Below are 26621 nucleotides of genomic sequence, written 5' to 3'. Positions count from 1 at the left end.
AGTACATATAGTTATCAATGTTTTCTTCTCCTTATGTTTCATTGTCAATTAATGTGTATCTTGACTCTATTACGATGACGGAATGATGGGAGTTACTTTTTGGGTTAAAATCAGCTAATCATATCAGGCGTGGTTTTTTCCAAAGGACGTGCACTGGAGCATTTTTAATGCTAGAAGGAAACATGGAATAAAAGTTAGCTTTGGGTAATATGTCAATATGCTACGAATATCACAACACATATTTTCTTAAATTATTTATGAGGAATGTTGGAATTTAAAAACCCTAACCCTAACCCTAGGTGTTACATTAAAACCTGTTTTATACTAAAACATTTTTTGCATAAATGTTGATAAACTGCCTCAACAACCACCCTTAAAGTTGGATCAGTGTTCCTCATTTGTAATGTGTTATATGTAATAATAAACTGACTGGTGATTACATTCCAAGTGACGTTTCCTGTTTTCATAGTGGCTTTGTACATAGTTTAAGGGAGCAGACAAATCCTCTCAAGATACAGCAGTTCATACAGAGAAGATCGGCTGCATAAACGTTAGAGCAAAGTGATAGGACAGTTATTAATGATTAAAAAATTATATATGGTGATGTGACAGTATGAAAAGTTTAAATCAGTTCAATAACTAAAATGACCACAGAAGCACTAGGGTATTGTAAAATGGGCTGAAAATAATAGGCAATACAAATATTAAACTAATTAATGATGTGTATAGCATTGGTGTTCAACTATTTTTGTAGCAGTTTTTGATTCAGGACTTCCAGCTGTTGGTCAGAGCTTCACTGACGTTGGTCAGTAATATTTTTAAAACACTCACTGATTTCACCTTAACACATTTGTTAATGCATTTTTATGTTTTAGCTTTATCCTGGTCAGGGTCAGGGTGGGCCGGTTTCTCCTGAGGACATTTGGCACACCATAAACAGTATGCAAATCCATTGCGGGGTTTCGGCATCCTCCCCAATCAGATATAGCCAATCATGTCTGTATGTAGACACCCAACCGGCCGACATCATCGCTGGGGATTTAAATCATGGTTTCCAGCCGCTGAGGTAATTTACCGCTGCACCACCGGAGTGCTTACTCACTAAATATATGTATATAATTCATTTACAAAAAGATTTTGTAAATATAAACACATTTAGAAGTTGACGCCCGCAACATACTTCAAAAAAGTTGGGACAGAGGCTTGTTTACTTTTGTGTTCCATAACCTTTTCCATTAATTACACACACTTCTGGTCATTTCTAGCAGCTTCAACTGGCCTGACTACATGTCATTGGACGTGTATATATACAGGGGACAATCACATATAAATAAGGTGGCCAAAATAACAAAAACAAAATAACAAATGAAAAAAAAACTAAAACTACTTTGGCTTTCTACCAACCCAGTTCTCTGGGAAAAAGGAAAGACTAAGAACTTTAAAAACAAACAGGATGATGAAACATGAGCCGTTACTGTCAATTAAAAGGAACTGGCACATCAATCATCTGCACCTCAGTGCCCCCTCTGCTGGCCAAAAATGCAGAAGGACAGGACTCCAGTCTGCTTTAACAGCTGAGCTATATTACAATATAATTATTTATGTTAGACATATGTTGTGGGAGACCACTAGTTAGCCTCTGTTTTTATTTTACTAATTACTTACTTACTTACTAATCATATAATTATTATACATCAGCATAATTATTTGATTAAAAAGTTGAATCTTTGCAAACCACATGCTTTTTATAATTTAGTTCTTGCATACATATATTATTTGGCACTACTGAAAAGCAAGTAAGCACATTTGTGAAAGCAACCATGTCATTCTTTTGTTTAAAACATCAGATTTTCTTGAGTCGAATCATTTTCATTGAAGCACATGCTCAGACAAGAGTCGGATTTGATCTACTTATAAGAAGCTTTTTAAGTTAATATATTATATTAATAATAAGAAGAACAATGTGTTGTACAGTAAACATTAATTCTACTTTTTTGTGCCATTAATAATAATTCTTCAGAGTTTGCAAACTTAGGACCGTGTGAGAAGGATAGGACCAGAATGAGCCAAAACCTCTGAACCCATTCGAATGTTCCTCTCCCCTTTTTTTAACCGCTCTAGTCCTCAGTAGCTCCCCTCTCCTCTCTTTTCCTCTGGCTGGTTCAACCATGTTTTCTGGCCAGGGGGGTTGTTTAGAGTTCAAGTTCTTGTGACAGCCCACTTTTCACAGTACAGCTCGGTCAGCTCAGCCCCGAAACAGGCTTCTTGGAAATGAGTGGCATTTGGAGTTTACCCTTTTACAGTTACTACAAATAAATAAAAGCAGCACTCACTGTTCTCTATATGAATATATGGTTCCAGCATTTGTATGCACTAAGTTTACTACATTAATTATTATTACATCGATTTGATATGGCTTCTTTTTACCACTTGTAAATGATTAGTGTTAATTTAGGTATTAGAGAAGGACACTAATTGGGCACTATTGGAGCTATATAAATTTTTTATCATGAAACTGTATAGCCCTGTAATTGTTCATTACTGTTACAGACCGTTGCATATCTGAGTAGAGAGTGAGCAGCAGTGTTGGAGGGGGGAAGCGGTAAAGCCTCTCTCACGCTTGGCCAGACTCTTGAGCTAGGGACTGTTCATCGAGAGGCAGTATGTGCGTCATGCACAGACAGGGGGAGACTAAGGCAGGGACAGTAGTGTTTCCTTATCCACAGTACAAAACAAATGATGACAAGTGGAACCCTTGTATGCATTGTTTGTTTTGAGTTATCATTTACATGTACTCAAACAGGTGCAAACCAGGTTGTTTGTTTTAATACTCAACATATCACAATTTGAATATAATTCATTTATTAAAGATGTATGATTTTGTATCTAGCATTGACATGTTTTGTTTTTCTTTTCAAGCACATCCTGTGTCTGTACATTATGTAACATCTTAATTACGGCCCAGTTTCTTGGTACTTCCTTTGCACACTCATGTGGCGGTGTTTGAGGTTTGCTAGCAAAGCTACCTGTCGGGCGGCTGGTTATTTGAAAACTTGCTCAAATGTGCTTCCATGCTTGCAAATGCATTAGGTGTGTTCATGGCTGGGGTAGAGAGTATGTGCTTGGGTGTGCTTGTCCCTGTTAGTGTGTGTGTGTGTGTGTGTATGTGTGTGTGTGTGTGCACGCGTGTTAGGCTGTTCCTGTCTCTGGCCTGGCTCTTTTTCACTGCCACTCTATGTCTCTCTGCAATAACAGTGCTGACCTAGTTTCAGTATACTCAGGACTGCTTGTGGAATTTTACAGAGGCCTGCCTGCCTGGCCTGCTTAAACACAGACTGAAACCATGACTGGGAACTTTTCATGAGTTGCATCATTACTAATTAGTTACACAGTTTTACTTAGTAGTTGTTGTTTTTTTATTTGTCCAAGAAATAAAACATGTGAATTTACAATGGACATTGTCTCAAAGCAACTTTACAGAATCCAGGACCAACAGACCAAAAACCCCTGTTGAGCAAGCCGAGGGCGACAGTGGCAGGAAAAAACTCCCTAAAATTACAGGAAGAAACCTTGAGAGGAACCAGACTTTTTTGGGTGGCCTGGAGGATACTTTAAATAAATAGGATTTAAACAAATCATACAAACACAAAATTAAATTGAACTGAAAGTTATAACTAGTAAAAAAATAATTGGAGTTCTTCATTGTTCAGTCCAGTCTGATATAAAGTCCATTGTAAGTTCTGGACATTTTTGGTGCAAACACGCAAGGGCCCATCCCATCTAGCAGGAGCAGCATTGTTGGCACTGCAGTCTCGACTTGCAGTCTTTAACCTCGAGAAGGTGAACAGGTTTCCGTCAGAACCACCTCGTACACAAAATGTAGTTACAATGTGAAATCATTGAGAGTAAAATGTCAGTTTTACAGAGAGTAGCTTTAGACTCCAGCACCCCTAAAAAACATCCACATTTTCAGATTGGTGAACTGTATACAAACAATTAAGCTCATCTTATTCATTTTTGCATTTGTACCAAAATTGGGATACTCCTATTCATATGATTCCTTCTTTCTTTTATTGTTTTTTTTTTATTTTACCACCACTTTGTCCTGGTCAGGGTTGCAGTGGGTCTGATTCTTTGGGTGAAAGCTAGAAAACATCCTGGACAGGTAACTAGTTTATCACAGGGCAGAAACACACACATACACTCACACTTAGGAAAATTTCTAGTAGCTCCATCTGGCCTGACTGCATGTCTGTGGACTTATGGGAGAAAACTGAAGCAACCAAAGGAAACCCATGTGGTCGGAGAATCAAACACAGGCCATTCTTGCTGTGGGGCGACAGCGCTACTCACTGTGCCACTATGCTGCCTATTCCCACTACTAATAAGTAGGGATGTAATGATACACTCTACCCACAATGCAATATGATTCACGATACTGGGTTCACGATATGATTTTTTCCTGATTTATTTAAACAAAATAAAAATTGAAGACAAATTATGACAAAGTTTCCTTTTATTATTTCTCTTTAAAAAATAAAATAAAATACTGTATTTGTGCTTATCTTTTATTTATCTAAATAATGAATGCTCTTTTATTTCTGAGGTAGGTACAAACTATGCCAAATAATGCTTATTGTGTAAAAAAAAGTGAAATGAAATTTTAAAACAAATCCAACATTATATAAATAAATGAATAATACAAATAAAGAAAGTATCCTCATGGGCACCCAGTTGGCACAGTGGGATATTCCGCTTGCACACCAGCACAGAGTTTCTGAACTCCTCGGTTCGAAACTCGGTGTTGCCTCCGGTCGGCTGGGCGCCATCTAGCGGGCATAATTGGCTGTGCCTGCAGCAGATACTAATTGGCCACCGTATCTGCAGGATGGGTGCCGGATTATGTGTGGGTGGGATCTTCATACACTGTGTAAGGACCCTGATTGTCGGAAGAGACACCTGTGCAGAATGCATGGGCGAGAAGAGGAGGGCTGTACACGTGTCGGAAGAGGCGTGTACAGTGACGTGCTCTCCTCGGATGAAATTGGGTATCTCTCAGCAGCGGAAGACAAAATTCGGTGCACTAAATCGTGAGGAAAATGGGGAGAAAATGCATAAAAAAAGTATTCTCACATAAATAAATGTGGTTGGAAAATCCCCTACCTGGCAACTTTGTGAAGTGCCGTCCACCAGGCGAGGTGAATAGCGCCAGTGCCCTCTGCTGTTTAAAGTGAAGATCGATTTATCTTAAATGAATAACCGATTAGAATCGTGGCACATGTGCATCGATTTTTAACTGTCTTGTGGTGCATCGTTACATCCCTACAAATGATTGATGTCATGTATCGTTGCATTTCCAACACTACACATGCAATAGAGTGCACACCCAGAATGTAAGTGTGTTTATCTCCAGTCTGTTTTGGCAAAAGAGTTAAATAACAATTCTCAGAGCCAGGGCTTGTATGAAAGTACAAACATATTTTTTTACACATTTTAATTTACACATTTATAATGCTTTTATACATTAGCTTTACATTTACCTGATAGGAAAACTGTCAAGTTAAAGGGAAAACAGCTCATGGATTAATTTGTGGGTGAGTGTATGGCCCCTGTGATTAATAATGTTTATTTTTTTCTATAATTAAGTTTACTCACATTGTGTTGGCCTTATGTTACCATTTGTGTACAAGAGTTCTTCAAAAGGTTTCCGCACTTTTCTACATAGTCACCTTCCGGTGCATTTTTCCCAGAGTTGTACCATCAACTTTTTAATGCCATCGACAAGAAACATTTTGGCTGAGCGCGTAGCCACTGATGCATTGCTGCTTTCACATCATCATCACAAGAAAATCTTCTTCCCCTTAAAGCTTCTTTGAGCGGTCCAAAAAGGTGGAGATCATATGGCGCTAGATCCAGACTATAAGCTCTCTCTCAGTCTCTCAGACACGACGAATTACTACTCCTCCCACCCTTACCATTTCCAACCAAAATATAAAAGTGCTGAAACATTTTGAAGATCCCTCGTACTTGTTTCAAGTAGACTATATTGCCAGAAGTATTCACTCACCCATCCAAATAATTGGATTCAGGTGTTCCAATCACTTCCATGGCCACAGGTGTATGAAACCAAGCACCTAGGCATGCAGACTGCTTCTACAAACATTTGTGAAAGAATGGGTCGCTCTCAGGAGCTCAGTGAATTCCAACGTGGTACCGTGATAAGATGCCACCTGTGCAACAAGTCCAGTGATGAAATTTCCTCGCTACTAAATATTCCACAGTCAACTGTCAGTGCTATTATAACAAAGTGGAAGTGATTGGGAATGACAGCAACTCAGTCACCAAGTGGTAGGCCACGTAAAATGACAGCGGGGTCAGCGGACGCTGAGGTGCATAGTACGCAGAGGTCGCCAACTTTCTGTAGAGTCAATTGCTACAGACCTCCAAACTTCATGTGGCCTTCAGATTAGCTTAAGAACAGTGTGTAGAGAGCTTTAGGGAATGGGTTTCCATGGCCGAGCAGCTGCATCCAAGCCTTACATCACCAAGTGCAATGCAAAGCGTCGGATGCAGTGGTGTAAGACACGCCGCCGCTGGACTCTAGAGCAGTGGAGACGTGTTCCCTGGAGTAATGAATCACGCTTCTCAGTCTGGCAATCTGATGGACGAGTCTGGGTTTGGCGGTTGCCAGGAGAACGGTACTTGTCTGACTGCATTGTGCCAAGTGTAAAGTTTGGTGGAGGGGGGATTAAGGTGTGGGGTTGTTTTTCAGGAGTTGGGCTCGGCCCCTTAATGCTTCAGCATACCAAGAGATTTCATGCTCCCAACTTTGTGGGAACAGTTTGGGGATGTCTCCTTCCTGTTCCAACTTGACTGCGCACCAGTGCACAAAGCAAGGTCCATAAAGACATGGATGAGCGAGTTTGGTGTGGAGGAACTTGACTGGCCGGCACAGAGTCCTGACCTCAACCCGATAAAACACCTTTGGGATGAATTAGAGTGGAGACTGCGAGCCAGGCCTTCTCATCCAACATCAGTGTCTGACCTCACAAATGCGCTTCTGGAAGAATGGTCAAAAATCTAAATCTTGTGGAAAGCCTTCTCAGAAGAGTTGAAGCTGTTAAAGCCATAAAGGATGGGCCGACATCATATTAAGAATGGGATGTCACACAAGTTCATATGCGTGTGAAGGCAGACGAGCGAATACTTTTGGCAATATAGTGTATATATCTAGTCTTAGTTACAGTAAATCAATAGAATGAGAGAAAGGGGTGGTGGGTAGTAAAACATATAAACAAGCTCAATACCAAATACATCATTGCTTGTACATGTTTCTCTGTAAAAAGTTTAATGCTTATTGCCTTAGGCTGCTTTTAGATCATAAGTCGTAAAACCTTGTTGTACTGGCCAAGGCATTGTTACTTTACTCTGATGCCAAGCTTGATCTTTTAAAAGCACTCAAGTCCTTCACCTGTCATACCCTCAATAAACCAGCTTTATATATTAATCATACTTTATACAGTACAGTAGAACCTTGAGTTACGAACGGTTTACCATACGAACATTTTGGGTTACGAACGATCTGTTTCAACTTAGCGTATGAACAGATTTTGGATTATGAACCGAAATTCGCGAAACACATGACGTCACGAACAAGTTGACTCCAACCGTCTCTCTCTCTCAGTTCAGTTCAGTTCAGTTCAGTGGTGCTTTATTGGCATGAATGTAATTAGATACACTATTGCCAAAGCGGTAAACAATAAACAGTAAATAGAAATGAGAAAATAAGATACATACAGTGTATCACAAAAGTGAGTACACCCCTCACATTTCTGCAGATATTTAAGTATATCTTTTCATGGGAGAACACTGACAAAATGACACTTTGACACAATGAAAAGTAGACTGTGTGCAGCTTATATAACAGTGTAAATTTATTCTTCCCTCAAAATAACTCAATATCCAGCCATTAATGTCTAAACCACCAGCAACAAAAGTGAGTACACCCCTTAGTGAAAGTTCCTGAAGTGTCAATATTTTGTGTGGCCACCATTATTTCCCAGAACTGCCTTAACTCTCCTGGGCATGGAGTTTACCAGAGCTTCACAGGTTGCCACTGGAATGCTTTTCCACTCCTCCATGACGACATCACGGAACTGGCGGATATTCGAGACTTTGCGCTCCTCCACCTTCCGCTTGAGGATGCCCCAAAGATGTTCTATTGGGTTTAGGTCTGGAGACATGCTTGGCCAGTCCATCACCTTTACCCTCAGCCTCTTCAATAAAGCAGTGGTCGTCTTAGAGGTGTGTTTGGGGTCATTATCATGCTGGAACACTGCCCTGCGACCCAGTTTCCGGAGGGAGGGGATCATGCTCTGCTTCAGTATTTCACAGTACATATTGGAGTTCATGTGTCCCTCAATGAAATGTAACTCCCCAACACCTGCTGCACTCATGCAGCCCCAGACCATGGCATTCCCACCACCATGCTTGACTGTAGGCATGACACACTTATCTTTGTACTCCTCACCTGATTGCCGCCACACATGCTTGAGACCATCTGAACCAAACAAATTAATCTTGGTCTCATCAGACCATAGGACATGGTTCCAGTAATCCATGTCCTTTGTTGACATGTCTTCAGCAAACTGTTTGCGGGCTTTCTTGTGTAGAGACTTCAGAAGAGGCTTCCTTCTGGGGTGACAGCCATGCAGACCAATTTGATGTAGTGTGCGGCGTATGGTCTGAGCACTGACAGGCTGACCCCCCACCTTTTCAATCTCTGCAGCAATGCTGACAGCACTCCTGCGCCTATCTTTCAAAGACAGCAGTTGGATGTGACGCTGAGCACGTGCACTCAGCTTCTTTGGACGACCAACGCGAGTTCTGTTCTGAGTGGACCCTGCTCTTTTAAAACGCTGGATGATCTTGGCCACTGTGCTGCAGCTCAGTTTCAGGGTGTTGGCAATCTTCTTGTAGCCTTGGCCATCTTCATGTAGCGCAACAATTCGTCTTTTAAGATCCTCAGAGAGTTCTTTGCCATGAGGTGCCATGTTGGAACTTTCAGTGACCAGTATGAGAGAGTGTGAGAGCTGTACTACTAAATTGAACACACCTGCTCCCTATGCACACCTGAGACCTAGTAACACTAACAAATCACATGACATTTTGGAGGAAAAATGACAAGCAGTGCTCAATTTGGGCATTTAGGGGTGTAGTCTCTTAGGGGTGTAGTCTCTTAGGGGTGTACTCACTTTTGTTGCCGGTGGTTTAGACATTAATGGCTGTATATTGAGTTATTTTGAGGGAAGAATAAATTTACACTGTTATATAAGCTGCACACAGACTACTTTTCATTGTGTCAAAGTGTCATTTTGTCAGTGTTGTCCCATGAAAAGATATACTTAAATATCTGCAGAAATGTGAGGGGTGTACTCACTTTTGTGATACACTGTATATATAAAAACAATAATAATAAAAAAATAACTAATAAAACAGATTAAAAATACAACTCTAGAATTAAAGTTATTTACAGGATTATTAGTGATCAATAAAGAAGGTCAAAGAAAAATTAATAAAATAAATAAAAATAAAAACCATGTAATATCAGTAAAAATCAATAATAATTTGTGCTCGGCCTCACTGGTTGTCCCTCAGATTGTGACACGCTGCTACAAATTGTGCAGCGTGTCTGATCAGTCCTCTCTTCTCTCCCAGTATGTAGGGCAGTTTGTGTGTGTTACTGCAGTGTAGGAACTCAGGGGAGATGCTGCTGATCTTCCCATAGTACAGACTCCTGATAGAGCTGTACTTGGGGCACTCTGTTAGGAAGTGCAGCTCTGTCTCCACCACTGCCAGCTCACAGTGAGAGCACAGCCTGGCCTCTCTGGGTGTCCAGCTCTGTCTGCGCCGCCCGGTTTCGATGGCCAGGCTGTGCTCACTGAGTCTGTACATCGTCAAAACCTTCCTCAGTTTTTTCTCTTTCATTTCTGTCAGGTAAGCCGCCAGAGAGTAATCTCGGTTCAGGGCTGAGTAGCACTGGAGTCTGTGTTGTTGTTGAATTGTCTCAGTCCAGTATTTAATGTAATTTTCTTTTTGTTTGGTTATAATTTGGTTGGGTCTAATGCTCTCTCTCTCTCTATATACAGTGAGTGAACATTCGGACAGCGGACTGTGTTTTTTCGGTGTTGTCTTTATATTTTGTAAAATTCAATATTAAAATGGCCCCAAATAAGGTGCAGAGAAAGTGCAGTGGTGAGAAAATCACTATTTGATGTGTTGTATAATAACTCCTGCCAGTAGCTGTCACTGTGTATCAGACAGAGGGGACAGTAAGTGAGAGAAAAGAAGGGAGTCCGCTGAGTAAAGTATTCCTTCTTTCGTGCAATTACACCTACAAAATACAACACTATTGAAATAAAGAAGGAAATAATAGAGAAATATGAGAGTTATTGTTGTTTCTGGTAGATACATTTTATAAAAAAAGAAGGAAATTTACATTTTCTGCATTTAGCAGACGCTTTTATCCAAAGCGACTTACAGTTATGACTGAACACAATTTTTTCAGCAATTAAGGGTTAAGGGCCTTGCTCAGGGCCCCAACAAGTCAAGTCAAGTCAACTTTATTTATATAGCGCTTTTTACAATAGACATTGTCTCAAAGCAACTTTACAAAATCCAGGACCAACAGATACAAAAAACCCCTGTTGAGCAAGCCAAGGGGAACAGTGGCGGGACTTGAACCGGCAACCTTCTGATTACTGGTCCAGTACCTTAACCACTGAGCTATCACTGCACAGAAAATTTATTATGGTGTATGGTACAGCACCCGCACTGTACTGAGATGTGTGGTTTTTTTATGTACAGTACTACTGTGTATCGTTGTTTATATTATTTATTACAGTATTATCTATTCTATAACTTAAGATTAACCCTTTGATGCACAAGCTAAGCAAACCCCTTCTAATGCACAACATGGGTCAAAAATGACCCATATTCATTCATTCAAGAATATTTTCATATGCACATTTGTCAGTTATTCATGTATTTGCTGTCTTAGCTAATAAAAGCTATCTATACTAGAATATGTAAACAGCTAGCAAGCAAATAGTATTGGACATATTCAAGATTCAAGAGCCTAATCTTTGGTTGTCTTTCAAAAGATCAGTAAATATGTTTTTGACTACAAACACTTACAAATGTCAGTAGTTTCTGTCAAATTCCATAGTAAATACATGAGGGTCATTTTGACCCATGTTGTGCATTAGAAGGGTAGTGATACAAAAATGATTTTTATTAAAAAAGCAAAAAATATAAAACTGAAATAAGGATTTGTGATGATCAAAAACAAGTTAATTGAAAAATTCATGGAATGCACATTAGGGCAGTACGTACGAGAGGCCGTACGTTACTACGATTTTAGCACGGGGAAAGAAGTTTTAGGCACTCCGCTTCGCGTCGTGCCAAAAACGTCATCCCCGTGCTAAAATCACAGTAACGTACGGCCTCTCGTGGCTTATTGCTTTATTTAAGACATTAGAAAGGTTAGGTAAGGGGGTGGTTTGGGAGGTCTGGCACGGATTAATTCTATTTACATTATTTCTTTTGGGAAAAATATGTTCAACTAACGAACATTTTTACTTAAGAACAGCCCTTCGGAACCAATTAAATTCGTAATTCAAGGGTCTACTGTATATATTAGTATAGATATTATATGTAGAATTAACACATAAAGCGTCTTGTTTCAAAGCTTACAGTTTTGTGGCGGTATCTTCGTTGGTGGCGCTGTCCCACTTTTACTGACAATGGATAAATAAGTAAAATAAGCAGGATAAAACCTTTGTTAACCTTTGTGTGATTAACAGTACAACCTACTTAAATGCCTATTTTTTGCCGGAGGTTGCTGGAGTCCAACAAGAAAATGTTTAAAGCATCAAGCAGCAGGGCTTGAGATTTTGTGACTAAGGCTTTACTATAGGTGCTGTAAAATATGTGGACACTGGTACCAGGGCAGTGGTAGCTCAGCAGTCAGGGTATTAAATTATTCAGAAGGTTGTTGGTTCAGTTCTTCATCTGACAGGTTGCCCCTTAACTTCAATTGCTTGGATTGTGTATGGTCACAGTTATAAGTCTTTGAATAAGAAGTGTCTGCTAAATGCTGTATTCAGTGACCTTCTGACACCCACAGACATAAAGGTGAAAGATATTCTTACTCGTCAGAGACCAAAGAGGGAATGTGTGATCAGCCTTGCAGTCAGTTTAGTGCAAAAAGTGTATCCTCTGAAAGCAGTGATACTTACACAGCAATTTTGCAGTGCCCCATAGCCCTATTTTAGCAGTGATCTTTGCCAGATAACTATTATTGGATATTTGATATATTAATCAAATATTAACATTTACAGCATTTAGCAGACACTTTTATCCAAAGTGACTTACAATTGGGACTGAATTCAATCAAAGCAAATGGCAACAGTGGCAGCATGGCAGTGGGTGGGCTTAAATCAATCACCTTATAATTACTAGGTCAGTACCTAAACATCTAAGCTATTACTGCCCTAATGTGCATTGCATGATAGTTGTATTGCATTCACCACATTGCTTAAAGCCTTCATGAAATGAAAGACTTTGATTTGCCTCAAATATCATAAACCTAACCACCAGCAGTGGGTAAGTCTACACCGATCAGCCATAACATTAAAACTACCTCTTTGTTTCTACACTCACTGTCCATTTTATCAGCTCCACTTACCATATAGAAGCACTTTGTAGTTCTACAATTACTGACTGTAGTCCTTCTGTTTCTCTACATACCTTTTTACCCTGCTTTCACTCTGTTCTTCAATGGTCAGAACCCCCACAGTACCACTACAGAGCAGGTATTATTTAAGTGGTGGATCATTCTCAGCACTGCAGTGACACTGGCATGGTGGTGGTGTGTTAGTGTGTGTTAGTGTGTGTTGTGCTGGTATGAGTGGATCGGACACAGCAGCGCTGCTGGAGTTTTTAAATACTGTGTCCACTCACTGTCCACTGTATTAGACACTCCTACAAAGTTGGTCCACCTTGTAGACGTAAAGTCAGAGACGATCGCTCATCTATTGCTGCTGTTTGAGTTGGTCATCTTCTAGACCTTCATCAGTGGCCACAGGATGCTGCCCACAGGGCGCTGTTGGCTGGATATATTTTTGGTTTGTGGACTATTCTCAGTCCAGCAGTGACAGTGGGGTGTTTAAAAACTCCATCAGCGCTGCTGTGTCTGATCCACTCATACCAGTACAACACACACTAACACACACTAACACACCACCACCATGTCAGTGTCACTACTGTGCTGAGTGGTCCTATGGGGGTCCTGACCATTGAAGAACAGCATGAAAGCAGGCTGACAAAGCATGCAGAGAAACAGATGGACTACAGTCAGTAACTGTAGAACTACAAAGTGCTTCTACAGTATATAGTAAGTCTGGACATTTTGTAAAATGCAATGAAAGCAAGAATCAAGAATGTTCATTCTTTTGACTTTCATTAATTGTTAAATGTACAGAAAAGACTTCCAATGTTTTCAGTGACCAACCATTTACTGGGAAAAGATGTGGCCTTGATGGCAGAATATGTCTTTCTAAAATCCCAATATATGCCTCTGAATCAGTGATACCCTATAGGCAAGTTACCCCTCGCTGTGGACATTGCTGCATCCCATAACGTGATAGATGTTGGCTGCTTTTTAAGAACATGTGGCTCTTTATCACCAAAGCAAGACAGTTTCGAATGCAGTGCCATCAGAAGGCTCAAAGGGCATGCATATTCAACAGTAGTTTTTGGCCTTGCCCTGCACAGACTGAAATTTCTCTGGATTCCCTGAATCTTTTCACAAGATCATGTACAGAAGATTGTGAAAGACCAAAATTATTTGCAATTTTGCATGAAGAAATGTTCTTTTTAAACTGATTGGCAATTCTTTTAGAGGCATCAAAGAGGCACAAAGTGGTGAACCACATCACAACAACCCATCTTTGCTCACATCTTTGAATGCTAAAATGCTTTTCAGGTTTGTCATTGTAAAGCTTAAATTGGGGACAGCTTAAACCATTCTTGTGTAAAACCTGGTTTATACCTTTGAAAAGTGTTAAAGAAAGCACACTGAGGTGCGTTTTTTTTTTTTGAAAAGGGCAGGGTAGTAAACAGGCAGTACATATGAGTAAAAGCATATGTTGTGTTATCAATTCAAACTTTAACAAAGAATTGTATCTCTTTGTAAGATGGACAAAGTATGTTGGTATCCCATTTGGAAGGAAACACAAAGTAGGCTTTACTTCATTTAGTGACCTTAATGCCACTATACACTGATCAGCCATAACATTAAAACCACCTCCTTGTTTCTACCCTCACTGTCCATTTTATCAGCTCCACTTACCATATAGAAGCACTTTGTGGTTCTACAATTACTGACTGTAGTCCATCTGTTTCTCTGCATGCTTTGTTAGCCCCCTTTCACTCTGTTCTTCACTGGTCAGGACTCCCAGGACCACTACAGAGTAGGTATTATTTGGGTGGTGGATCATTCTCAGCACTGCAGTGACACTGACATGGTGGTGGTGTGTTAGTATGTGTTGTGCTGGTATGAGTGGATAAGACACAGCAATGCTAATGGAGTTTTTAAACACCTCACTGTTACTGCTGGTCTGAGAATAGTCCACCAACCAAAAATATCTAGCTAACAGCGCCCCATGGGCAGCGTCCTGTGACCACTGCTGAAGGTGTAGAAGATGACCAACTCAAACAACAGCAATAGATGAGTGATCGTCTCTGACTTTACATCTACAAAGTAGACCCACCAAGTAGGAGTGTCTAATAGAGTGGACAGTGAGTGGACATGGTATTTAAAAACTCCAGAAGCGCTGCTGTGTCTGATCCACTCATACCAGCACAACACACACTAACACACCACCACCATGTCATTGTCACTGCAGTGCTGAGAATGATCCACCACCCAAATAATACCTGCTCTGTGGTCGTCCTGACCCTTGAGGAACAGGGTGAAAGCAGTTTCAAAAGGTATGCAGAGAAACAGATGGGCTATAGTCAGTAATTGTAGAACTACAAAGTGCTTCTATATGGTAAGTGGAGCTGATAAAATGGACAGTGAGTGTAGGAACAAGAAGGTGGTTTTAATGTTATGGCTGATCAGTGTATGTCAGTATATATTCGCTCACTTTTCTCTATTTTGTACTTAAATGGCACCTTATAATCATTGTTTTGTTGTTCTCTTTTACAGAATTGAGGATGGGGTCATGGTGTCCAGAATGGACGACAGAGACCCCATCTACACCAGCTTTGCACCATTGGAGCTAAACAAACAGTGCTTGGCTGGACCTCCTCTAATCAGCAAGAAGAGTCAAGTCCACGTTTATCTACAAATCATCACTGTGCACAGCATCCACTTTCACACGTTGAGGTCTTTACCACTTAACTCTCTTCCTCTTCTGAGTGCCCGCCATTCTTCCATTCCAGTGTTGGACACCATTCTGACATTTAACTCTCTCTTTTCTGTAGTTCTGACACTGCTGAGTAGCATCTGCTACCACTTAACGGTGGGCAACCTTAATAAGTGTCTGAAAAGACTTCAGGAGGAGCATCAAATGAAATACAGAAATAAACAGACAAGAGGAGACAGGATGGGAGAGGGCACAGATGACATGGACAAAGCCAAAACTACAAAAATATCTCTTAGTTTCCCGATGAGCGCTGGATTGTCTGCACAAAAGCACCGTCCTTTAATTCAACCTTCTTCCTCTTCTACGGCATTTGGCAGAGATGCTTCAAATGGCTCCGCATGGAAGAAGGAAACCCTCCGAGACGAACATTTGTCCAAAGGATTAAAATCAGACTACCTGTCCTGTTCTTCCTCTTCCACGCGCTCTGTTGATTTGGCTGCACCTGTCAGTAAGAACTGCAAACCCACTATGTCTTTTTCTGTGGATGGTAGTGGCCCCCACTTTCCAACATCTGCTGTACACACATCGGGGAAAATAAACTACTCAAGAGAGACATCTGGAGCTGGTCTTCCTGAAGACTACCCAGAACACTCAACAACAGAGACTGCACATATTTTATTTAATTTAAGTGCAAGAGCTTACCAAGGTCAGGTGACAAAAGACATGGAACATTCAAATGGCAAAAACCAGAAAGGCAGCAGCCTACATGTCGAATTGAGTCTCCCTCTTCCCAGTATCAACCCACCATCATCTTCATCAAGCCCTCCTCCTCTTTCACCATCTTCTGTTTCTCCCTTGACCCTTTCTCCTCCATCTATCAGTGACACCTATCAGGCAGCTCCAAAACCGGAGCTGTTGTGTGGGGTGTGTCACCGTCTGTTCAGCACCGCTTCGTCCCTCACCGTGCACATGCGCCTTCATCGTGGGGGGCGACTTCTCAGCTGCCGCCACTGTGGCAAAGCCTTTATCCATAATAAAAGACTGCAATCCCATGAGGCCACCTGTCGACATGCGCTGCCAGCTCTCCCTGTCCAACCTAAAGATGAACCTTTGGAGGAGGGAGAGTTAAAAGAAACAAGCAATGCTGCAGATCCAGAGCAAAATGAGCGGGAGACAGGACCTGGTCGGCCCGTAAAGAAGAAAAGAGGCATCAACGGACACCATGTAAGGGCACTATCTCATAGTGATGACCTCAGGGATGAAGATCACTTTGTAAAGGTTGTTGATGGACATATTATTTACTTCTGCTCAGTGTGTGAACGTTCCTACATGACACTGTCTAGCCTCAAACGCCACTCTAATGTTCACTCATGGCGTCGAAAGTACCCCTGCCACTATTGTGACAAAGTTTTTGCTCTTGCAGAATACCGCACCAAACATGAGGTGTGGCACACCGGTGAAAGGCGGTATCAGTGTATATTTTGCTGGGAGGCCTTCCCTACCTACTACAACCTCAAAACTCACCAAAAGGCATTCCATGGCATTAGCCCTGGCCTTATATCAAGTGAAAAGACAGCCAATGGGGGCTATAAACAGAAAGTTAATGCCCTTAAACTCTACCATCTACTACCCATGCGCTCTCAAAAACGACCCTATAAAACATATAACCAGGGCTTAGCAGGTGGACTACTCAAACCTGACCAATCAGTCAATCTCCCGCTACCTCTAAACTGCAGTCTCCCTCCAGATGTGGACCCCAATAAACTTGAGTCTTTTCTTAAAGATATCAGTTCCCAAGATATAAAACCTGACCCTGACCATTTCCTTATCAAGATGGACACAGCACAGTGCAAAAAGACTGCTACATCTCAGACAGACATATCTGAAGAAGTCAGTAAAATGGAAAAGTCAGATCACTCGACAAACAACAGCAGCAAAGCCAAAACTGTTAAGGACTTGGAGGCAGCTGTCTCTTCTGTCATTACATTTGGACATAGCAAACCCTCTGTCATTATGCATAGCACAGCACTCCAGTCTTCAGTTATCGTTCAAAAAAACAAGATACCCGCTGAGGATGCAAAAAGCCCCCCTGAGAGCAGTCAGGCAAAAGATAAGACCGTGCACAAGCCACATAAAAAGCATAGTCAGAAAGAACCCTCACACGATCGTCGTAGGTGGGATACAGCCAGCTCAAGTACAGAAGTCTCAGATGTCCGACAGCCAACAGAGAAACTTCACAAGGCACGTAAAGCTCATACAAGGAATGAGTCCAGCGACAAAGTTCCCACGTCTTCGGGTTCGGAGGTCAAAGGGATTGGGCCTCTGTGTCAAATCACTGTGCGTATAGGAGAGGAAGCAATTGTAAAGAGGAGTATCTCTGAGACAGACCTCATGAGAGACAAAGGTTTGTCCTTAACTAAGGACAAAAAGAACAATATTTCACATGGAGACCAGAGAGAGCAGCGACACACCCATCACCACCACCGCAAACGGCAAAAACATTACAGCAGCAATCAGGAAGATAGTAAGGGAGAGCCCAAATGGAAAAAACCAAGACTCCCAGGAAAGGTAAGAAAGTACTTCTTCCGACAGGAAGTCAGAGAGAACAGGAATGATCATGATGGAGAGGATAAACTGTGGAGACCCTACTATTCCTATAAGCCCAAGAAAAAGGCCTTGCATATGCAGAAGATTAAGACTTGGCAACACAAAATGCACTACAAACAATCTCGTCAACTGATAAAAAGAACAGAAAGACTTATGAATCATGTAGAGAAGGAGTGTGACAACTTCCAGGAGGAAGAAAAAGATGTTCAAGAGGAGGAACAAAAAGATATTCAACAAATGGAGATCAATGACAACACTCAGTCTCTTTCTGTTAATTTAGTAACTGAACAGAAGGAGGAAGAGAATAGATCCCCTAAAAAGCTTGAACTTCCTTTCTCTGCAACTTTATCCCAGTCTAATCTGAACACCCAGCATACAGTTTCCTCTCCCATCAAACAACATTGCTCTGGGGACCAGGCATCTCAATGTGGGTCTTGTGGCCGCTGGTTCTCCAGCTCTAGAAAGCGAGACAAGCATGAACTAACACATCTGTTTGAGTTTGTGTGCCTACTTTGCAGAGCACCTTTTCCTTCTCAGAACAAGTTAGAGGAACACCAGAAAACTAGTCACCCAAAGAACAAATCCCCCTCTGTTTCCGCTTCATGTAATTCTTCAAGCAGAGAAACTGCAGTTGAACTAAAGGAGGCAGGCAGTGTGTTAAACACTGGGCTCTTGGAGAGGAGTAGTCCTTTTCGCTTGGGAAGGAGGCCTTTGACGAGATATACTTGCTCACAGTGTGATAAAGTATGTAAGACAGCTGCTGCACTGAACTGCCACCTAAAACGACATGAGTTAGGTGGCTCTTCAGAGAACATGCAGCAAATGCCAGACACAACGCAAAGTCATTTTGTGGTACCAGATGTAGGTCAAAGACAAGATTCAGACATTACAGTTAGACATGCACAGCCCATCCCTGTTATTAACTATTCCAAAACAGATTCCCAGCACACAGAGGAACAGATGGATAAAATGACTGAAGAACAACAAGGAAATGTTACTAGTTCAAGTACAAAATTTGCAACTTCTGACAAAATCCAAACTTCACAGTTGCCTATCGTGTCCTCTGTAGTCAAACCCAACCCAACACAAGAAAGATCCATGGGCATATCCCCTAGTTTACCCACTGTGCTGGTCATGAATGGAGCAGAATGCTTGGATTTTCGAACCCCTGAAAAACGAAGTCTAGATGCACAGGAACAAAGAAAAGGAGGCCTTACACCCACTGACAGAGCAAGTCAAGTCTGCCAAGTGCGAATAGCATCTAAGGATAAAACAGAAGCAGATACATCTCTACCCATGTCATTACAACTGATCAAGGGTAGTGTTTCAGATTCAGTGGTAGAAAGGGACTTACAAGGACATAAAGATATTCCCACAAGTAATCCTTTAAATAATTTACAGGAGGCTCAAGATCTCAGAGTATTCAGATCTGCTTGCAGCATCCAAGCAGAGGACCTGTCCATGCAAACTGTACTGGCAAGGGAAAGGGAGCATTTTCAGCAAACTCCATACCAATACTCAACTATTAAGAGTCGGACCACAGATGAGGTTCTGCACATAGTACCCAAAGAAGAGCCACTGAGTCCTGTACCCTCTCCCACATGCTCTGTCATTCAAACCACTCAAAAAGGCCCCATTATAAAGCACTTACAGTTACAGTCCCCTTGCCACTCTCCAGGCCCCTTAAACCTACAGTTGCGGCCACATTCACAGTCAAACCAAGCACACCAAGGTTTGCGCTGTGCTGAGAATCAGAGATCTTTAACAAGTTCAGATCCGGGAAGTAGGCTGTCCTCATCTCGTGCTGCAATGCACCCCCAAGTGTCTCGTTCAAAATGCGGGTTAAGGGATAGCACCTCTTCAACAGCAAGAGACCTCTGTGGAGAATCTGGATATCCTGTTCAAGACTTTGCACTTCCCTTAATCATACCAGGGGGGTATTGTTCCGGTAAAAATCAGGAGGATCAGATTCTTATGTCTTACCCTCCAACACCTCTGTCTTTTGGAGCGCTGGGAAAGATGGTACCTCATAATGACTCAACAAAACTGCCCTTTTACCCTGATCCCTATCACCTACTTTATGGACCACAGTTACTTCCATATCCATATAATCTTGCAGCTTTGCCTATGGCTCTCAACATGGTCGGAACAGGGGACAAAGTAGAGCCGTTGTCCTTTTTACCCACTCTCTACAATTATGCTGCAGTAGGTGTCCCTTTTACAGGGACAATGCCCCACCCTTTAGTAGTGAACCCCAGCCTATATAATAACGGCAGTAACACAAAGCGAGACGGTGACAATCCATGAATGAATATAAGGGGCAACATCAGTGAAGGAATACTGTACAGCTTAAAAAGAGGACCATACCTTGGATGGAACATATGTTAACTAAAGCACTTGCACCAATGTTTTGTCTCTTTTGTAAAGTAGCATAAAATAGGCCTATCTAGGAAATAAATATAGTAAAGTAGAGATGCTTTGGAGGTAGCACCAATAAGTAAAGGAGGGTTGTGATCTACTGGTCCAATTGCTTCCCCTTGGCACTGGCAAAACACACCTCTAACACACCTCTCCTGTAATTAAAAAATAATAACAGGGTGTAGATCGTGAGGGGGGTTGGGGGGGACAGAAATTGTGTGTTTTTCACTAGAAACAATAACAATAATGGTAATAGCACTGATATAACAATACTGTAAGTAGAAGGATGTACCTTAAAAAGGTGAAAAAGTTATATCACACTCAACTTAGTGAAGGAAGACATTATTCTACAAGCAGTTTCATGAATGTCTGTATGTGTTTCATCATGCATGTAGCTTGGGGTAGATTCCCCTTTACAGCATTGTATGTTTAGGTTAGGTTGTGTATTTTTAGTACTGGCTTTGATGTGATCGTTTACTGTGTGTGTATGGGTGTCTTGACGGCAACATATGCATGCAGTGTTGTAGCCAGCAACCATTTTGCTATGTCAGCCTTGATCAATTCCATTTGGATATCAAATATTTCATTCCTAAACAGGCTGTTACAACTTTTGTAGTTCAGCAAGTAGAAAAATTAGTTAAGATTCATCCTTTGTCAGTCATAACTTAGCAGCTTAATAGAGTATCTATGTCAGATTGGATAAAGGTTGTATATGTGATCTTTTACTAACTAGCGTTATAGTTGCTTGATGACTTAACTAAGGATGGACTCTACATGTTGTGTACAAAGAATATGTTTCATAGTTTGGTTTATAGATGTTGTTGGTAAAATTGTTTGGATGCTCAACTGAAGAACTGGACACAAACTTTTTTAATTGTCTGTGTACTTCCAATACGTGTTGATTATCTTATTACCGTTTCTAGTAAAGAAAATACATTTAGTGGCCTTTTCCTCCCTAGTGCCCCCTGGTGTCCACCAAAGACACTCCATGTACTTGACTGAAGTCTAAGAAAGACAGAAGCAAATGGAAAATGAGAGAGAGAGAAGGTGTGTAGTGGAAAGTCTGATGCTACAAGTCGGACATTGCCAGTCAAAGTCGCAGAAAATGTGAGAGGAGCAAGTAGAGCCACAGGTGAAAACTACTTTCAGGAGGACTTGATTTTAAGAAGCCTTTTATGTGCAAGCCAAGAGTTATGTTTGCTAGCCAACTCCCTCTCCACAGCAGTACACGAGTTGACGTCAGCTACTCCTGATGTCCACGCAGGGTCTGAGCTATAACGTTAAGAAAAAATGCTCTTTGAGCAGGAGTGGCGCAAACACTCCTTAGGACTTACCTGTTTTTGTCTCTTTATAGACAATATTATTTGTTTATTTGACATATTTTCCCTTTTGATAGAGAGACAAGAATTGTGCTTGAAGTCTTTCAAGTACACGTAAACATGAATGTAATTTTAGTCATAAGTTTGAACAGTATGGTAGATTTTTTTTAACTTTAAATATAACATGTAACAATGATCCGCTATGAGGTATTTACATATATACAGTAGTCTTAGAAACATGTCTAGGAACTTGGATTCAATATAACCATAACGCATGATCAGCACTTGCTCATTAGTTAGCCTGTGTACACAAGGGCATTTTAAGCATTTGTCAAAAACAGCATTGATTTTAATCTGAACAATGTGTTAACAGACCACACTAATGACTTTATATAAGATTTACTCTCCAAACCTTTAAGGAACAGTACTGCTAAATAATGGCGCATCAGCCTATCAAAGCCAAAACCCTAATTAATCAGTGAAATAAATGTTCATTAATAAGGAGAAATTAATTATGGCTGTAAACTTTCTTCCAAAACTACTATAAAGCTGGTTAGAGGATAAACTAGCATTTATTTATATTTTTTGCACATTTTACAGACTTAAACAGCATGTTAAATTGATAACACTGATTATCTCTTCATCTTGACACCTGTTAGTGGGGGGGGGGGGGGGGGGGGGGGATATATTAGGCAGCAAGTGAACATTTTATCCTCAAAGTTAGAAGTGTTAGAAGCAGGAAAAATGGGCAAGTGTAAGGATTTAAGCGAGTTTGACAAGGGCCAAACTGTGATGGCTAGACGACTCAGACGAGTCAGAGCTTCTCCAAAACTGCAGTTTTTGTTGGGTGTTCCCGGTCTGCAGTGTTAGTATCTATTAAAAGTCGTCCAAGGAAGGAACAGTGGTAAACCAGCGACAGGGTCATGGGCGGCCAAGGCTCATTGATGCACGTGGGGAGCGAAGGCTGGCCCGTGTGGTCCGATCCAACAGACGAGCTACTGTAGCTCAAACTGCTGAAGAAGTTAATGCTGGTTCTGATAGAAAGGTGTCAGAATACTCAGTGCATCGCAGTTTGTTGTGTATGGGGCAGCAAAAGGGGGACCAACACAATATTAGGAGGGTGGTCATAATATTATGCCTCATCGGTGTATGTAGATAGTTTGTGATTTAAGATTGATGTGGAAAAATGATCACCCATGCCTACAAACCAGCAACACACATCAATGCATTTTTGACAGATGCTAAGAATGACTTGTAAACACAGCATTATCTTCTGGTATTGTCATTCATAATCACTTTTGTTCTCATGTGGTTCTCTTTATTTTTTATGTTTGCTGCTGGTAGCCTGAAATACTATCTGCTGTCAATCTGCCTATTTATCTTTGTTTTTCATGTTAAACTTAAAACCAAAAGGAGCAGCCCAACTTAACTTACTTTATTAATTACAGCATATGCTGTCCACTTACAAAATTCCAGAACCCAGCCCTCACCCCATGACCTTGTCCTTCCCTGCCAAACATTTTATCCTCTTCTTTTGAAATATGTTGAAACTGTGCAATGAAGCCGCAAGCACTGTTAATTTTTAGAAGGTAAAACACAATGGGTGTTGGTACAGGTTTTTTTGATGTGTGTGTGTGTGTGAGTGTGTGTTTAAGCACTTATGAGAAAAAGGAAAACCAAAATGAGTACAGTATCCCTTGAGGCTTGCCACCAAACCAGTATTTGGTTTTGGACCCTAATCAGCATTTATTTTCACTCTCCCTTTGCACATTTTCCCTATGAGCAGTGTTGGGTGGTAATACATTCCTGGTAATTACAGAATTACAAATCAGAGTTGGTCACACAGTTAAATACAAAGGTTTGCATTTATCATACTTTGATTTAATTATTCAGTGTTTTTATGCCAAAAAAAAATGATAAAATGTGATAGTTTCCTGTAAAATACTTTATTAAGATGTTTTGTTTTTTTGCCAAAGAAAGAGTTTTACCATGACCCCCTAGGTCAAAGAATCTGGCACAAAAAGTTTTTTAAATTATTATTTTACCTCATTATTTATATTTTAGTAACACACTAGGTACCTTGTTATAAATTCCAGTTTTTATATATTCATTTTTAAAGTCATAAAGTGGATGCAAACCTTTGCATTAGCTGTGTTTTAAAAATATATTACTTACATTAGTTATGTATGTCTTTTTGATTACTTTCTATGTTAATTAAATGTAATTTGGCAAATCTGATCATAAACTATCTCTCAGTCTAATTGAGATAACCTAAAAAAAAAAATCCCACTTTTTCCCCATTTTTCTCCACTAATCTAGTCGTGTCCAATTACCCTGATTGCGTCCTCTATACTGATTCGACCCTTCACCGCTGACTGAGGACGCCTCTCAACTGACATACGCCCCCTCAGGCACGTACAGTCAGTACAGACTGCATTTTTCACCTGCACGAGTCGAGTTAATACACTAATGGGCACTCTGTACGGAGGGCCACACCCCCATCAGCATTATTTATCAGCCCTGTGCAGACGCCATCAGTCAGCCAGCAGGGGCCGCAGTTGCACCAGTTATGAGGAGCTATGATCTGACTTTTTACCCAATGAACAACAGCCAAACCTTGTTCATGCAGCCGCCCAGCCCAGTCGGAAGGCAGAGCTGAGATTCGATACGATGTATTCGAAACCCCAACTCTGGTGTGCTAGCGTACTTTTTTACCACTGCGCCACCTGAGCGGCCACAAGACCTAAATTGAGATAATGTTCTGTATCTTGATTCTTTGTGCTGGACTGACCTCTTACATTAAGAGCCTTTCTGATTATAACTAAGTAAGGATAAACTGATACAACAGTAATATGACAGCTTTGTGTATTGCCAGTATAGTAGTATGAGTACACTTTTACATTTCCTAAATAATCTACCTAACACTGCTCATTAGTGGTATCAACATCACATGTATAACAACCTCTACATTAAATACGCTAACGATCAGGAAACATTCACCAGATCTACAGATCCAAAATCTCCAAAAGCAAGATTTCAGAAAACCATTCCAACCAAAACAGACAGTTGAATAAAAATCCTAATTTTATTCATTTTGATCCTATTTTTTAAGCTACTAATAACACACACTATCCTAATGTCAAGCACTTTACCAAATTTGTAATTATTAAATGGAATTTTTAATTCTGTGTACCAGCTTATTTGTATTATCCTCGAAGACTTTTTCCAGTTATCCAAAAGCAACAACAGACACTTAAAACATTTCAAGCAAACTCAAGTGGTTTTGTTTGCCTAAAACATGCCACTCTGTCCAAAAACATTCCAAAATATGATCCAAGCATCATGTTGCATGTGGGTGAAAAACTTGTAGAACAAAAATGATACAATGTGTCATACATCTACATATCAAGGGTCACACATCTGACACATTAGCTTCAGGCTGTTCCTTTAAAATAAATAACAGCAACACACATGAGATCTGAAGAGCCCGCTAAAGATGTCAATTATCTGTCCATATTGGCAAAATTATTTTACATTTAACAGGTCATACTTGTAGGTATGTGACAGCTTTGTCTGGCATTGTAAAAATGTAAATTTACAGTTGTGCCATTGTTTTAGAGCTTTACATATTTGGCAAGTTTGGTTTCTTGTTGATTCTGTGGTCATTTCATACAAAGATCTGTTGCCAAATCAAGCCTGTAATATACATTTATTTCTCTGCTCTACTTCTTCAGTTTTCCTCTGTCCACGCTACAACCATACAATAAAGTATTAACCTGATGACTTACTAAAGACTTTTGAATCACTGATGTGTCACCACTGCAGGTTTACTATAGTGCACAAGTCTTTGTCAGTAAAAGAAATAAACAAGAAAAAATGTAATTTACAAAATTTCCTTATCACACATTTCTCTTTTACAGCTTTATTCCTTTAACTAGTAACATTTTAATAAATAGTTTATAAAACTTTAATTTATTTAGTTTGGCTTTTTATGTTAAATTAACTTATTGTTGTTTTAATAAATGTAAATAAAGCATTTGAAATACAAAATGTACTTCACTGCTATTTAACTCTAAAACAAGTTAACCACAGTGAGGAAAAGTCTGTGTGAAGTTGGCACATTCCTGTGGTCACTGATGCATTACGGCATTTTGTACCTGGATAAACCTTTCAGCATATCTAACAGAGTATCTCTGCTAAACTTTGCTTGTTGTGCACTGGAGACAAATATTGCTTAATAATAATATGAGTCTATAGCAGTCATTTAATCACAAATTAAACTGAATGTTTAAATCATAAGATAACATAAGATAACAACTGGTTCATATAAATATATACACCGATTAGCCATAACTTTAAAACCACCTCCTTGTTTCTACACTCACTGTCCATTTTATCAGCTCCACTTACCATATAGAAGCACTTTGTAGTTCTACAATTACTGACTAGTCCATCTGTTTCTCTGCATGCTTTGTTAGCCCCCTTTCATGCTGTTCTTTAATGGTCAGAACCTCCACAGAACCACTACAGAGCCGGTATTATTTGGGTGGTGGATCATTCTCAGCACTGCAGTGACACTGACATGGTGGTGGTGTGTTGGTGTGTGTTGTGCTGGTATGAGTTTTTAAACACCTCACTATCACTGATGGACTGAGAATAGTCCACAAACCAAAAATGACCACTGGTGAAGGTCAGAAGATGACCAACTCAAACAGCGGCAGTAGATGAGTGATCGTCTCTGACTTTACATCTACAAGGTGAACCAACTAGGTAGCAGTGTCTAATAGAGTGGACAGTGCTGCTGTCTGATCCACTTATATCAGCACAAAACACACTAACACAC

General features: G+C 40.5%; 1 protein-coding gene across 2 annotated transcripts in view; it reads left to right on the top strand.

Annotated features, from left to right (window-relative positions):
- The window catches only part of zbtb4 (zinc finger and BTB domain containing 4), a 28146-nt gene extending 5723 nt beyond the window's left edge, over positions 1-22423 (top strand). The window contains exons 1-2 of one of the 2 annotated variants that reach the window (XM_063002848.1): positions 15369-15454; positions 15553-22423. In XM_063002848.1, the coding sequence (XP_062858918.1) occupies positions 15639-20348 (4710 nt within the window). In that variant the 5' untranslated portion in view covers positions 15369-15454; positions 15553-15638 and the 3' untranslated portion in view covers positions 20349-22423. Of the gene's footprint in view, positions 1-15274 lie in introns of those variants that run through there. The other variant, XM_063002847.1, reaches the window with a different exon arrangement.
- Positions 22424-26621: the final 4198 nt, after the last annotated feature.

The sequence above is a fragment of the Trichomycterus rosablanca genome, chromosome 10 (assembly GCF_030014385.1).
Source record: "Trichomycterus rosablanca isolate fTriRos1 chromosome 10, fTriRos1.hap1, whole genome shotgun sequence".
Taxonomy (NCBI): Eukaryota; Metazoa; Chordata; class Actinopteri; order Siluriformes; family Trichomycteridae; genus Trichomycterus; species Trichomycterus rosablanca.
This window is presented reverse-complemented; position numbering and strand designations above follow the sequence as displayed.